Raw genomic sequence first — 15,086 nt, 5'->3', positions numbered from 1 at the left:
AGGGGTGGGTGGTGTTTCCAGGCAGATTTACATGACACTTTTCTTGGTGTGGTTTGCAGATACCCTGACAAGGGCTTTGATGATAATTATTGCCGCAATCCTGATGGCAAGCCGAGGCCATGGTGCTATACTCTTGACCCTGACACCCCCTGGGAGTACTGTGCAATTAAAATGTGCGGTAAGTTAGGGTCAAATTTATTGCTTCCTTTTCCTCTCAGCCTGGATCTAAGCAGGCGATTATTAGTGAGACAAGTTAACTACTATTTTACTTGATGCTTTAATGGGTGTAGGCTTTAATATTTTAAGAATGCATTCCATAATTCTATCCAAGGCCTTTGAATTTTCAGAGTCGTTGAATGAGAGAGATATAAATGCATGTGAACACAAAACGTTTATACTTGTGATGAAGCCCTAGACATTCTTATGTTATTATTAAAAATATCCATGGAGGGAGAAAACAGGTCAGGAAGTATGTGCATATCATAATGTCATTAGGGCCTTAAAAGCTCGGACCTTAGGTTTTTACCTCCCAACCCAGGATCCTTTCCATACCTTTCCTCCAGACCTTAACATGAGATGTCAACTGACTGTGAACCTCTTCTGGTGAATGACAGAGGCTGCAATGAAAAATAATAAGTCTAATAGAAGAATCTCAGAGACATCTTTAATCTCTAGTAGCTGATCCCCACATCTCTGGCTGACCTCTTACGCAGCCTGTATTCTGTTCCAACCTGTCTTTTAGTGGAGCTGTGGTCATTTTCTCTGTACTGGCCTTTACCCAACACTCCTGAATTTCTAGTCAAAGCTTCTTTCCTCGGTTGCTTTATAGTAGCTCTTTAAATCTGTACGCTTGGTCCCCTCCTTCACGGTTAACTTACACATTTTAATTCTTTGAAATAATACTAGATAGTCAGCCATAGGCATGCTTTAATTTCTAGGAGTACAAGTCTTATTTTTTCAGCTGGATCCTAAAATGCTCTAAGACTAGTAGAATTTCATGACTTTTAGTAAGGTATAATAACATTGTAAATTGGCTTGATCACACAAAGATATGCATATAGAGAGGGATGTACAAAGGCAGATAAGCCACATAAATAAGGTACCAGCACCCTAAATGATAAGTTGACAGTTATGAGGCTATGGGTAGGTATTTGCTTATTTTCCTAGAGCAGCATGATGGGGATATCCCTTTTAACAAACCTAATTCAACATTATTCACACTGTGATACTGCCAAGGTAAATCTCTCTCCACTTAGACTAGCTAATAAAAGAATGTTTTGGGCAACTCAAATAAAGCCCATAGAAGAAGGCTGTGTCTGGCATTTGTGAAATAGTTGCAGAATCTGGTAGGCTCGCAATGTGAACGCAATGTTCTAAGGAAACTGATTCATCTGTTTGGGCCCTTAACATAAAAGATGACTCTTGTGACAATGTGTCTCTGTATAGATTGAGGTAGTTCCACTCATTGACTTTTAAAATCTTGTTAATCTTTCCACCATTTTAGACTACTTAGATACAATAAACCAACTGTTTCCCTTCTGTTTTGTGTGCGCATATGTGTGTTTTAGGTACTCTTGTAAATCTCAGGAATAAGATCAATATAAATACATACACACACACAGACACGATGACATGCGCACTCATCTGCACATTCACTGTTGCCCTACTATTCTTTTCCAACCAATATTTGGTTATTTTTTTAAAAAAAGACACTGTCAGAGAAAAGAAATAAAATAAATATGATACTCCCTAACTACTAGATAGATTTCTTTTTCTCTTCTGTCCAAAGACATGTTGGCTAATTATGCAACTAACATGCAGAGATTCAGATGGCTTTGTTAAACAGAGATTCATGTTTATAGGATGTTAATTCTAAGTAAATGGTGGTAGAAGTTGTAAGCCAAATCCATATAGTGAAGAATAAAATTATCTCTTAAGCACTGGGAATATTTTAGAAATATTTCATTACAGGAAAGCTTTTAGTTTGTAAAAGTATACATGGAGACTATACTTTTATCCAAATGAATGAAAGTTGATGATATTCTGCAATTCTGGAAAGCATAAGAGATAATGTTTTGTGAATATTCTTGCTTCCATTTATAGCAAAGAATATAATGTAAAAGCAAGACATTTGGTGATGATTTCCACTGTGGGACAGGTTTATATTGCTGTATAACAATTTACCAAAACTTAGCAGCTTAAAACAATACATACTTATTATGCCATAATATCTGTGGGTCAGAAGCCCAGGCATGATTCAGATGGATTCTCTGCTTAGCATCTCACAAGGCCGTGACCCAGGTGCCCGCCAGACCTATTCTCTCATTTAAGACTCAGCATCCCATTCCAAGTTCACCGATTGTCGGTAGAATTCAGTTTCTTGTGGTTACAGTGCTGAGCTCATAAAGACTGCCTGACTTTCCTCCTATATGACCCTCTCCACAACAGGGACATGTACTTCTTCAATGATAACGGCATAGTTTCCTGCTCATTACCAGCCTCTGACTTCTACATCCTCTTTTAAAAATTTTTTAATGTTTGTTTATTTTTGAGAGAGAGAGAGAGACAGAGAGAGACAGAGAGAGACAGAGTGCAAGTTGAGGAGGGGCAGAGAGAGAAGGAGACCCAGAATCTGAAACAGACTCCAGGCTCCCAGTTGGCAGTGCAGAGCCCAACAAGGGGCTCGAACCCATGAACTGTGAGATCATGACCTGAGCCAAAGTCAAAAGCTTAACCAACTGAGGAACCCAGGTGCCCCAACAGCCTCTTTAAAAGAGCTCACCTGATTAGCTCAGGGACACTTGAGGCAATCTCTCTTTTTTATTTATTTATTTATTTTTGATAGAGAGAGAGACAGAGCATAGAGGGGGAGGGTCAGAGAGAGAAGGAGACACAGAACTGGAAGCAGGCTCCAGGCTCTGAGCTAGCTGTCAGCACAGAGCCCAACACGGGGCTCGAACCCACAAACGTGAGATCTGACCGGAGCTGAAGTCGGAGGCTTAACCGACTGAGCCACCCAGGCGCCCCGAGGCAATCTCTCTTTAATTACCTTAAAGTCAAAGGATTAGGGACTTGACTTATACCTGCAAAATCTCTTCACCTTTGTTATACAACATAAGCTGGTTGCAGAAGCCTCCAGATTGCTGTCTGTGAAACCCACAGGAACACAGACTCTCCTGGGGGTCTGCGAGCATGGCCAGCTTAGAGGCTCAAATTCTAGCTCCTTTACTTCCAAATTAATGCTTTCCCAAAATCTTCGGCTTGAGATGGACATGTTTCTAAGTAGTTAGTCAAGTTCAAAATCCTACCTTCTCATTCACAATTGCTCTTTCTTACTTTCCTGACCAAAACCAAACCGTCCATCCTTCCTGAATTTTATTTTGGTGCATTGTCCTGGGGTATAAAACATTGGGGACAATTAAACAAAGAGACCTTTGAAAATACTATATATTCATGCTGCTTATCATTTATGTACTACTAATAATTACATAACTCTATCCAGAATATATGCATACTTACATATATATACATATGTGCAAGTATGTTTATATGCATGTATAGTGTACATGTGTATTGATCCCTTAGAATACGATGGTCACAAGAAATTTAAATAATTAATTAAAAAATATAAAAATCTTTAAGAAAAGTATGATGGGTAAAGAATAAAATACTCTACAACACAAAGTACATTAAATTCAGGGGGCGGCTGGGTGGCTCAGTCAGTTAGGTGTCCAGCTCTTGTTGGTGGCTTAGGGCATGATCTCATGGTTTGTGAGTTTGAGAATCTAGAGAGAGATTCTCTTTCTCCCTCTCTCTGCTCCTCCCCTGCTCACTCTCTCTCTCAAAAATAAACTAAAAAATTAAAAAAATTCAAATAACATTCTATGGGTAAAGTGGAATAGAAATAATGATTCAAAGAGGAAAAGAGCTTGATAATGTATATTTATCCAAGAACAGGTAGTTATCAAATCACTCCATTAATTTATTTTAAAGTGTAACATACAAATTTTGGTTTTAAAATGGCTGTAGTAAACATATACTAGAAATCACATCTTTTGCAGCTATTTAAACCTCTAATAAAAAATGTGGATGTCAACTTAAAAACATGCAGGAAAACATAAATATTTTTTCAAAACTCTCTTAGTAACAAGAATAACAAAAACAAAAGTAAAAACAAACATGCCGGCACCAACTGAAGATAACTGAACCAGAAGAATTACCATACATTTCCAGTAATTGGCATGAAGAGAGCTGAGACAGGAGGCAGGTGGGTCTGATAAGAGCAGATTCGAATAGGCCAGGAATGTGAATTAATGCCGTAAGCAGTGAGCATAACAAGGTGAGGAACGATGTGAACGATACTTAAGAATCTGAATGTCCAAAATATAGTGACAAATTGGATGTAGTGGGAAATGAGATAGGGAAAGAGGAAAGTCTTAGATATTTACTAAGGTACTGGGTAGATGATGCATATTTGAGAGAGAGGTAACTTTGAGCAGAAACATAAGAAAGCTGAGTTCTGCTTATGTCGATGTGTAGGTGCTCAATGTTTGTACTCAAAGCACATCTAAGTTCAGTCTTTTCTGAAGGTCATGAAAAGTCATAAGTAAATAGTGACAGCAAAATCTTCTCCAGAACAGCAATTCTAGGGAGCACACAGAAAACACAAGGAAGATTGTCGGTCCTTTTTGCATAGGATTTATTCAATAAATATTTACTGACTAGCTCTTGTACCTCAAACTCTTTTCTAGATTCTAGGGGTATAGAAGTGAACAAAACACACAAAGGCCTATGATAAAATTGAATTTCAGAGCATTAGCCAGAACTAGTAAAATAAAAGCTGACATTGCCTTGACATTGGGATATTCACACCTTCCAGAGCCAAGGTTTTGATGACTGCTATATGTTCCTTTTATTTGTTAAAAAGCTGAATGAGCCACAGATTAGTTCCTGTCACTTTGCTCCCAACGTTTTAATCTTACAATCAGTGAGCATAGCCCTGAAAGTGAAGGGTGAATGTTGCTCGTCACCTGACAGACGTGGCTGGGACAGGCCTTCTCTGTTATCCTTTGCACCATATTCCTCAGAAAGAGATTTCTACTGAAATGACAACAGCTCATAAACACCCTGGCTATACATGTTTTGAAAATATGTTACAGGGGTGCCTGGGTGGCACAGTTGGTTAAGCGTCTGACTTCTGCTCAGGTCATGATCTCACGGTTCATGAGTCTGAGCCCCACATTGGGATCCAGGCTGACAGCTCAGTGCCTGGAGACTGCTTCAGATTTTGTCTCCCTCTTTCTCTCTGCCCCTCTCCTGCTCATGCTCTGTGTCTCTCTCCCTCTCTCAAAAATAAACATTAAAAAAATTAAATATATTACAGTTTTATTTTACAATTAATACCTCAATAAAGCTGAAAAATGGTTTCAAAATTTTGCAAATTTCTTCAATGCTACCTTAGGAAGAAGATGGATTTATGTCTCATATTTGCTTTTGCATTCAGTTCTCTGGAAGATTAAGCCTCAAGTACATCTAGGAATTTCACTGTATAAAGGATAGATGACATCTTAGCATTGTTATTGAAATAGTTTTGATCTCCAAAAGGACCTCTGCAAACAGCCTTTTTTGCTACATGTCTGACATGTAAGGCTGATGTGGTCCCATTAGGATATCCATTAACTAGCATGTACCTGTTGGGTGGTCCAATTGTTTTCTACCTCTCACCAAGAGCAAATCACCTGGTTGGAGATCTCTATCATCTATCACCTTTTCTAATTTTCTTCTTTTATCCTGTAGGATGGTCTAATATACTTTTCAAGCTCTCTTTTGTATGACTGGTATGACCATTATATTTAACATTTAAAAATCTAGAATAATCCTAGAAATAATCTTTCCTTCACTCTTCACATTTGATTCATCACTAAGACCTGTCAATTTTATCTTGGGTATACCTCTCAAATCTGACTATTCCACTCTCTCACTGTCTTTTTTTTCCATTAGTGTTATTTTTGTTCTTCAATATTTAAATGTTTTCCCCTTCAATCCCTACTTCATACTGCAAACAGAATGATACAAATGAGAATATAGAAAATAGGAAGTATAGGAAGTAAACTATTCTGGCTGGAATAAAGAACCTTGGAGAGAAATGTAGTACTACATGTTTAGTGGTATAGGCAGGGAAGTAAAAGATCGTTTTGTTTTGTCTTTGTTCTAAGGTAGAAGGAAATCATTGAAGGTGTTTTAACTGGTGTGTGTGTGTGTACATGTATCTGTGTGTGTGTGTGTGTGTGAGTGTGGTAGGGATGGGAAATAATATACTCAGATTTTTATATCATTCTGTTTGCAGTATGAAATAGGGATTGAAGGGAAAAACTAGTGAATATGAATTCATCTCCTTTTAGGCCATTTAAATATTGAAGATCAAGAATAACACTAATGGAAAAAGGAGACAGTGAGAGAGTGGAATAGTCAGATTTGACTATTGACAGGTCTTAGTGATGGATCAAATGTGAAGAAAATTGGCTGGAACGTTGATCTTTTATTTCCTAGCCTCCAGAATTGTGAAAAATACATTTCAGTTGTTTAAGTCACGCAGTCGTTGGTATTTTGTTATGGTCGCCCATGCAGACTAATACAGGTATGTTGCCATTGGCAATAAATAAAAAGAATACTTCCTTCTAGTAATCAGTCTACATTGGTATCATTTTAAGAGAATATCTAACCTTGTAAAACTCAGTGTGTTTATATGTTGGGAAAAGAATATTAGCACATTATTTTCTTTCTTAAATAAAGCTGTTTATTTCTCTGAATTTATTATTTCATCCAAGGCTAGAACAGAGATCCATGGAAATGAAATCTCACTGTATTCTCAGTCAGACAAAAACAATGCCATCAATAACCCTTTCTCAGGGGAAAGATCTTATACTTGGAGGTCTTTTTCAAGCCATCTTCTAAGGAATAAGAGTATAGAACTGAAGACCTTTCGTGAAAGTCTTGTCTCTTGAGCATTTTATACCAGTAAAGGCTTGGATAAAGTCCAATGAAAAGTTTCAGATAGGAATTCTAGGCTCACAGGGAAAGCAAACGTGCAAGCAATTTGAGGTTTGTTCTTTGGAGGTCTTTATACTACTTTCCCATGTCAATTTTAAAATAAGAAGCTCTTTAAATTTTCATTGAGCCTGATCCTGCCATTTGAGGACCAAAGAGCACAAGTCTGTTGATGGGAGAATAGCTTTACACACTGTTCTCAATCTCCAGGGACCACCGTAAAGTAAATCCTGTGTTTCAGTTGCTCTTCAGTAGCTGAAGTTGGAATACAAACGGGTTGTGCAGAAGTATTCCAAGGAATAATCAGGTCTTTGTCCAATGGCCTGTGGAGCAACTTGCTCCTAGCTATAGGCAAAACAACAGCAACAGTTTATCACCACTAAGAAATCTAGATTTTGGGGGAGAAGGGGGACTGTAAATGTAAGGGTTTACTTGCCGTTCATGGAAAGCTTATGGAGTTCTGGGCATGGCTGTCTGTAATATGCATGTGCACTCATTTTCTCCAAGCGCATTTCACAGAACTCCATCAGGGCCATGAGTTTTCTGGGCAAAAATTTGGCTAGCCTTCCATGGAGAAAATGGATCAGATTCATTATTCGTCATCTTGTTGTAGTGGTTTTTCCGTGGGTGGCACGATGTTTGTCCCACGTAGCACATGACAGTCAATGTTCATTCTCTCAAAAAGTCCATTCAAACCTTTAAGTCACCACCAGATATTACAGCAATTGGATCACAACACAAGTAAAATTAATGTTCCAAGAGGCACCCAGTGTATTTGATTATGTTGTAAAAGACCAGTGCAGAATTTCAGTAGTAAATGTTGTTTTTATAAAAAGCATTTCCAAACAGAAACCTTGCTGTCGATCATCAAAGAGACAGCATTTCTTCACTCATAGGCCACTAAAGATCATAGAACTATCTTTGCGTGTGCTTCCAAAGGGTGGCCACAACTGACACACTGAAAAGAATGTTTTATTTGTGAGGAGTTCTCTTATTTGTGAGCATCTCATATTTTTAGTGTGCTTGGTAGACACACTTGCAAAAATGTTTGTGTATATGCAGATATACACACATTGCCTTGGCTAACCTTGATTAACCACTGCTGATACTTGGGGATGTTTCTGGGCTGCTTTTCTCTAACACTTTGCTTGGCCATGGAAGATCTCAACATCTCCCCTTATTCATGTTTCACGTTATACAGTCTAAGTCCAGAGGAAGAGCATTCCTAAAATTTAGGAACTTATTCCAAAGCAATTGGCATGAAATGTTTGTTTTGTTTTCGCATTAAGTTTTGGTATTTATACAGTAGGACAGATAAAGGAGTCTTATTTTATTACAATTCAGTAATAATTCATCTTGTTTGAGGAGGAATTATGTATGTAGGCAACAAAGATAAAGCATTTGTATCCGATTAAATGATATGAAAAATCACTCACATGACCCTCATCAGATAATCTGCATTCAACAGCTGCATGAAATTTCATCATAACTCTTATTTACTGATGAAAACTATCTAGTTACCTTGCTGTATGAATATATATTTCGTTTGGCCTATGATATTTATTCTATACTTGGCCACCAGAATTATATAGCATTTGTTTATGAAGTTATTTCTAGCTGCTGAATGTCAAATGGCATAAATACAGACTCACTAATTTCAGAGAGCACTTCTGAAGAAAAATAGTATCTCAATACTGCTAGTTTGCAGTTAAAATGATAAGAAATATTTCCATTTAATTAAGATACATCAAATTGCTTGAGATAAATATTTCAAAGTTATGGATGCTTATTAAAATAAAAGTAAACAAAAAGAATATTATTAATTAGATTTTACATCTTGTTGAGGCCTTGTTCAGGCTGCCATAGCAGAATACAATAGACTGGATGGTTTGTACACAACAGACATTTACTTCTGACAGTCCTGGCGGTTGAGAAGACAAAGATCAAAGCAGATTTCTCATGGTGGAAGGGGTGACGGAACTCTGTGTTGTCTTTTTTTAGGGGCGATGATCCCGTTCATGAGGGATCTGCCCTTATAGCCTAGTCACCTCCCAGAGACCCCACATCCTAATACCATGACATTTGCAATGAGCATTTCAACATATGAATTTGGAGGAGACACAAATATTCAGTCTCTAGAAAGGCCAAATGAAAGTTACATTTATTCTGTACTATGTTGTAGTTTTATTAATGTGCAGCAATTTTTGTAATTTTAAAAGGTTTGAGTCTTCACCTCCAAATTAGAACCTGTTAAATAATCCAAATGGTTTAAAACAAATCCAAAGTTGTGGGCTTTATTTACTAATTTTAACTAACACTGTCTTTAAGTGAATACTGGCTCCTTAAATTTATATCAAAGTTTTTAAATTATACTAATGGAAGTTTAGAAAAAACTGTTCAACAAAATTGTTCAAATGAGGATTTTTTGATTGCTACTTTTATAAGTGAAAAAATCTTTAATTAAATCTTGTTGGGGAAACTTTACAGTCGAGGTACAAAGTTAGTACCAACAATTAGGAATCTGAACTTGAGACTGGAATTTTAGTGGATGAACCTGCAGTGAAATGTCTTCCTCAGTATTCTTATTCAAACAGTCTATTTTTTTACTTAGGGTTTTTGAAATGTGAAAACTTTTCCCTCAAATTAGGAAGATTTTCATCTTTAATTGGCTTTAGAATTTTATGATTCCTCAATATTTTCTTTTTATAAAGTTTTTTAAATTTATTATTTGAGAGAGAGAAAGCGAGTGTGTGCATGAGCAGGGGAAGGGAGGAAAACGAGAGGGGTAGAGGGATAGAGAGAGAGAGGGAGAGAGTCCCAAGCAGGCTCCACTCTGTCATTTATGAGCCTGACTCGAGGCTTGAATGCATGAACGGTGAGATCATGACCTGACCTGAAGTCAGGATGGGGCACTTGCCCTGATGAGCCACCCAAGTGCCCCATCCTCTTAATATCTTCTGAACATGAACATGTGGTTACTCATTGAATCTTGTAGGTATTGATGTCCTCAGAAATTATGATATGTTAGATATGGAAGTTACATATGGAAGTAAAATGCCTTTAAAGAGTTTTTCAAAAATATATTATTTTAGTGTTTGAATGAAAATAAAACTGGAATGGATTTAGTAATAATAATAAATTGACTTAAAACAGTGTCAACCCTAAGCAATTTTATTTATTTTTGAGAGAAAGGGTGGGGTTGTAAGTGGGGGATGGGCAGAGAGAGAGGGAGAGAGAGAACTGAAGTAGGCTCCACGCTGTGTGCACAGAGCCTGATGTGGGGCTTGAACTCACAAGCCCTGAGGTCATGTCCTGAGCCAAAATCAAGAGTTGGACACTTAACTAACTGAGCCACCCGGGTGCCCTAATAAATTGATTTTTTAAAACATAACTGGTCTATAAGTCAACTTTTCCCTTTCTTACTTTGTATATAGCCAAACTTATGGCATAGTTCTTTATAATTTCCCTGATTATTCACTATATTACTCATATTTTTCAATTTTAAAAATAAGAAAAGTGATTACTATATATACATATATATATAAAATAAATAGAAAGATTTTGCATCTAATATTAATGAATGAGTATACAGAACCAGGAAATTTAAGTGCTGTTAGGTAAAGCTCTTTCAAATGAGTCTAGATAAAGTCAAACTAGAATATTCTTTTTTTAAATGTTTGTTTATTTTTGAGAGAGCACGAGAGTGCATGCGCTATTGGAGGAGCAGAGAGAAGGAGACAGAATGTGAAGCAGGTTCCAGGCTCCTTGCTGTCAGCACAAAGCCCTATGTTCCGCCTGAACCTGAAACCCATGAATCATGACCTGAGCCAAAGTTGGACATTTAATTTACTGAGACACCCAGGCGCCCCTAGAATATTCTGTTTCATGAGCAGAGAAATTCTACAGTTGAGTTCACTATGTTAACTCATTCCTTTAGGCTGAGTGAGAGAGCAATAATGATAACTTGAATTTTTTTATTCTACTCAATTATTATAAAAACCTATGTGACAGAACACCTTAGTGATACATATGCAAATGAACACTAAGAGATGGATGAGAGATTGAAAGATTGTACTTAAGTTTAATATTTCTTTTTACCAATAGCTCACAGTACTGTGAATGACACAGATGTGCCTCTGGAAACAACTGAATGCATTCAAGGTCAAGGAGAAGGTTACCGGGGCACCATCAATACCATCTGGAATGGAATTCCATGTCAGCGTTGGGATTCCCAGTATCCTCACCAGCATGACATAACTCCGGAAAATTTCAAGTGCAAGTGAGTATATTGGGCACATATAAATTTCAGTAGGCTCTGCAGGAAATGAGGCAGAATGGTTGCTCTACTAATTCCTGTGTTAGTAATTCTTAAACTTTAGTGTGCCTAGAGATAATAAGAAGTTAAAGGCAGATTCATCCACCCAGATATTTTGATTCCTTAAATATAAGATTTGGCGGGCGCCTGGGTGGCTCAGTTGGTTAAGCGTCTGGCTTCAGCTCATGTCATGATCTCACAGTTCGTGGGTTCGGGCCCTGCGTAGGGCTCTGTGCTGACAGCTCAGAGCCTGGAGCCTGCTGCGGATTCTGTGTCTCCCTCTCTCTCTCTGCCCCTCCCCTGTTCGTGCTATCTCTGTTTGTCTCTCAAAAATAAATAAAAAACAGAAAAAAATATTAAAATATATATATAAGATTTGGATCTCAAAATTATGCATTTTAGTAAGCACTCTAGGTGATTTGAATCAGATGCTTGATGTACCATATTTTGGAAAACACATCTCTAGATTTCTGATCACAGCTTTGGTTTTGCGTGTATATTTCATAAATTATTTAATGATAATGATAACCAGCTAAATTTCAAACTAGTGCCTTCTTAAAATTTCACATTAATATTAGCAAAGATTATATATTTTTTCTTTTACAAAAAGAGGCATGCCTTGATTTCAATCAACATTGTAAACTGATGTGTTTTGGGCCTTGGAGTAATACTTTTTGAAAATTTCAAAAGAATGTTTTCTGTTGTTTCTAGATTTCCTTTAAAGGGTAGGAAAGTCAAACAATTATTTAGATGAATCAAGCCAAAGAAACTGCACTTGGATATCAATTATATTGCTATTATGCGCCTTCTCCATGGCTGTTTTTTTTCACTACTTGACTTTTGTGGGACAGAATAGCCATAATTGCCATGTGGTTTTAAATTGTCCACCTTGTTATGAGGAACATAAAATGATTGCTTTTGAAATTTATAACACACGTGCCATTCATAGTGGCTTTGCTGAAACAGCACCAATAAATAACATCTATTGGCTTTATGTAATTGGCTTTTAATAAGAGAGCTTAACATTTCAAGATGGAGAATTATGAGCATGAGTCAGCCCATCCACTGGAGCAAGGAGATATTTTATAGCGTCTTCGCTTGTTTTAGCTAATTCAATGTATTTGCTTAGATAGTAAATACTCACATCAATATTTTTCCATTATTTTATACTAACAAATGTTTACTTGTCATTGTGGTTTGTTTCCCTCATTTATGTCATAACAATGCTCTCTGTTCCTGACCCATGTTTTTCACACCTCAGAGATAAATACCAAAGTAGAGAAAGCAAAGGCAATGAGAAGAGATTAGTTAAGAGGGACAAAGGAGACAGTGTCAGAGCCATTCACATATTTTGTTAATTTCTAATAACTGGTAATAATACTCAAGTAAGAAACTGTGTATGTACAAATATTCAAAAGAATTTAACTAAGCAATTGTTCATCTTAAAATAGCAAATTTGTATAAACTTTATGTAGAACTCACTGCACATATTTTATACTTACACAAATTTTTAAAATACAAGTGCAAATTGGTTAAAAGAAAATTTTCTTCATCTTAATAATTTTATCATTTTATAAGAAGCCTAATGACTTTAATATGGGTTATAACTATAATCTCTTTCTACACAATGTCTTTAACTATTAGCCTCACTGTTCTCACAATCTTACATAATACAGTTTGTATCAGAATCTATTTTGATTAGATAGCCTACTAACTTGTTGATTTTATAACTAAACTCAAGTTTTTTTCTTAAAAAATTCTGTTTCTAATGGTGAACTTGAATACTAATAAAATTGTATTTCTGATTGGACCTAAGTGATACAAAGAATGCAGTTTACAATAGACTGAATATTAATCTTATTAAATTATTAGCCAAAGGTCTATAAAGAGAAAGCCCATTCTGGCTTCAAATTAGAGAGCATATTTTCAGGAAAGCAAACCATAAATTACATATTTTATTTAATGTGAACCTAATATTAAGGAAAAATTCTTTTATATATAGGGAATATTAATATAGACTTTTGCCCTATTTAGCACTTTGTCTATTAAATCGCTGCTAAGATAAAGGATATCTGTAATACATTGACAACTTATCCAGCAGTTAGGTTTCCTATAGAATTAATAGAATATTTTATAGAAATATTTATAGAGGTTTCAGATAACTTTTGTAAATCAATAAAGAAGTATTCTGTAATGGAAAGAAATTTATGCAGTACATTAAATAAATCAAAGAGATACAGAATTCAAGAAAAATAAAGCTATTGTGTGTGTGTGTGTGTGTGTGTGTGTGTGTATGTGTGTATCAAATGTTTGGATAGGTAGAACTTTAATTTTACATGAGAGATACGTGTTCTTTCTACATTATATATTGGCCATGAAAACATAGAAATAATAGGCCAGTTTTTTAAATTATAATAGTTGGGAGTCTAAGTGTTGGGAATGAGTAAGAAAAATGAAGGGGTGCTACTTTTCCCTTTCATGAGCAGTAGCATTTGTATGGAACTGTAGGCCTGCGGCAGGAAAAGAATACAGACATCTGACAGCCTTTATTTCAGTCACATGGGCAGTGTCAGCTGTGTATACCGAATTCTAAATTTTTATATCTATCCTAAATCTAAAACTTAGAACTCTATTTATAAACATGCATGAATTCTGAGATTCTAGAAACGTAATAGCGGTTACTTCACCATTTGTAAGAACTCAGGCACTTTACATTAACATGCTTTTTCTCAATAGGGACCTACGAGAAAATTTTTGCCGAAATCCAGATGGAGCTGAGTCACCCTGGTGTTTTACCACTGATCCAAACATCCGAGTTGGCTACTGCTCCCAAATTCCAAAATGTGATGTGTCAAGCAGACAAGGTAATAGCTGACATTTTGCAGGGTGGGCACGATTAATTTCAGGGTTAATGCCCAAAGGGAGGACACATTTCACAGCAGAAGACCTCCTTCTTGCTGCACTGGTTTTGCTGGTTCACAAACAAAATCAGTTGAATTTCCTTTATACATTCGTTTGTTCAAATTTTATTTGTTTATTTGAGTGTATACTGGTGCCAGGCACAGTTTTAGACACTGGAGATATACTAGTAAGCGAATCAGAATTCTCTCACTCTGAATTTCTCACCAGAAACTCCCACAAACAGGAAACAAAAATAAAACAAGCAAAATGGAAGTGGGTATGATAAGTTAATTTGTGGTAAATTCTTCAGGGAAAAATGCCCCAGAGTAAGAGGAGACAGTGTTGGTGTTCTACATTTTAAGGATATGGGAAGATCTTAGAATATCAAGGGAACATTTAAGCAGGACCTGAAAGAGGTGAGGGAGCAGTATGTGCTCTGTGCGTGTATCTGTAAATAGCATTCTAGAGAGAGGAAACCACGAGTGAAAATGCCATGAGATGAGACGGTGCTTGAAAAGGGAAAGGAAAGAAACAACACATCACTGTGGCTGGTACAGAATAAGCAAGGGAGGCTGCAGAAGAGGATGTGGTTAGAAGACAGTTGGGCTAAATCACATATGCCTGGTAGGAACTGGACGGATTTACACTTTTCTTCTGAAAAAGAAGGGGCTGTGTTGCGGGGTTCTGAAAAGACGAAGATGATGAAGATGATCTGTCTGGCTTCAAGTTTAACACGTGACTCTGGCTGCATTATGGGAAATAGCTAGAGATTCTTACAAGGGCTGAAACAGGAGGATCTATTGCATGTTTTCAGTAATTCAGG

The 15,086-nt window shown here is 36.6% G+C and overlaps 1 protein-coding gene across 2 annotated transcripts in view; it reads left to right on the top strand.

Moving 5' to 3' along the window:
• The window catches only part of HGF (hepatocyte growth factor), a 74,267-nt gene that overhangs the window by 25,383 nt on the left and 33,798 nt on the right, over nt 1-15,086 (top strand). For both annotated transcript variants that reach the window (XM_029956890.1, XM_029956899.1), the window contains exons 7-9: nt 60-178; nt 11,152-11,326; nt 14,099-14,226. In XM_029956890.1, coding sequence (XP_029812750.1) covers nt 60-178; nt 11,152-11,326; nt 14,099-14,226 — 422 coding nt within the window. The remainder of the gene's footprint in view (nt 1-59; nt 179-11,151; nt 11,327-14,098; nt 14,227-15,086) is intronic.

Source organism: Suricata suricatta, chromosome 2 (assembly GCF_006229205.1).
Source record: "Suricata suricatta isolate VVHF042 chromosome 2, meerkat_22Aug2017_6uvM2_HiC, whole genome shotgun sequence".
NCBI lineage: Eukaryota > Metazoa > Chordata > Mammalia > Carnivora > Herpestidae > Suricata > Suricata suricatta.
Note: the sequence above shows the minus strand (reverse complement) of the source record. Positions and strands in the feature narration are given on the sequence as shown.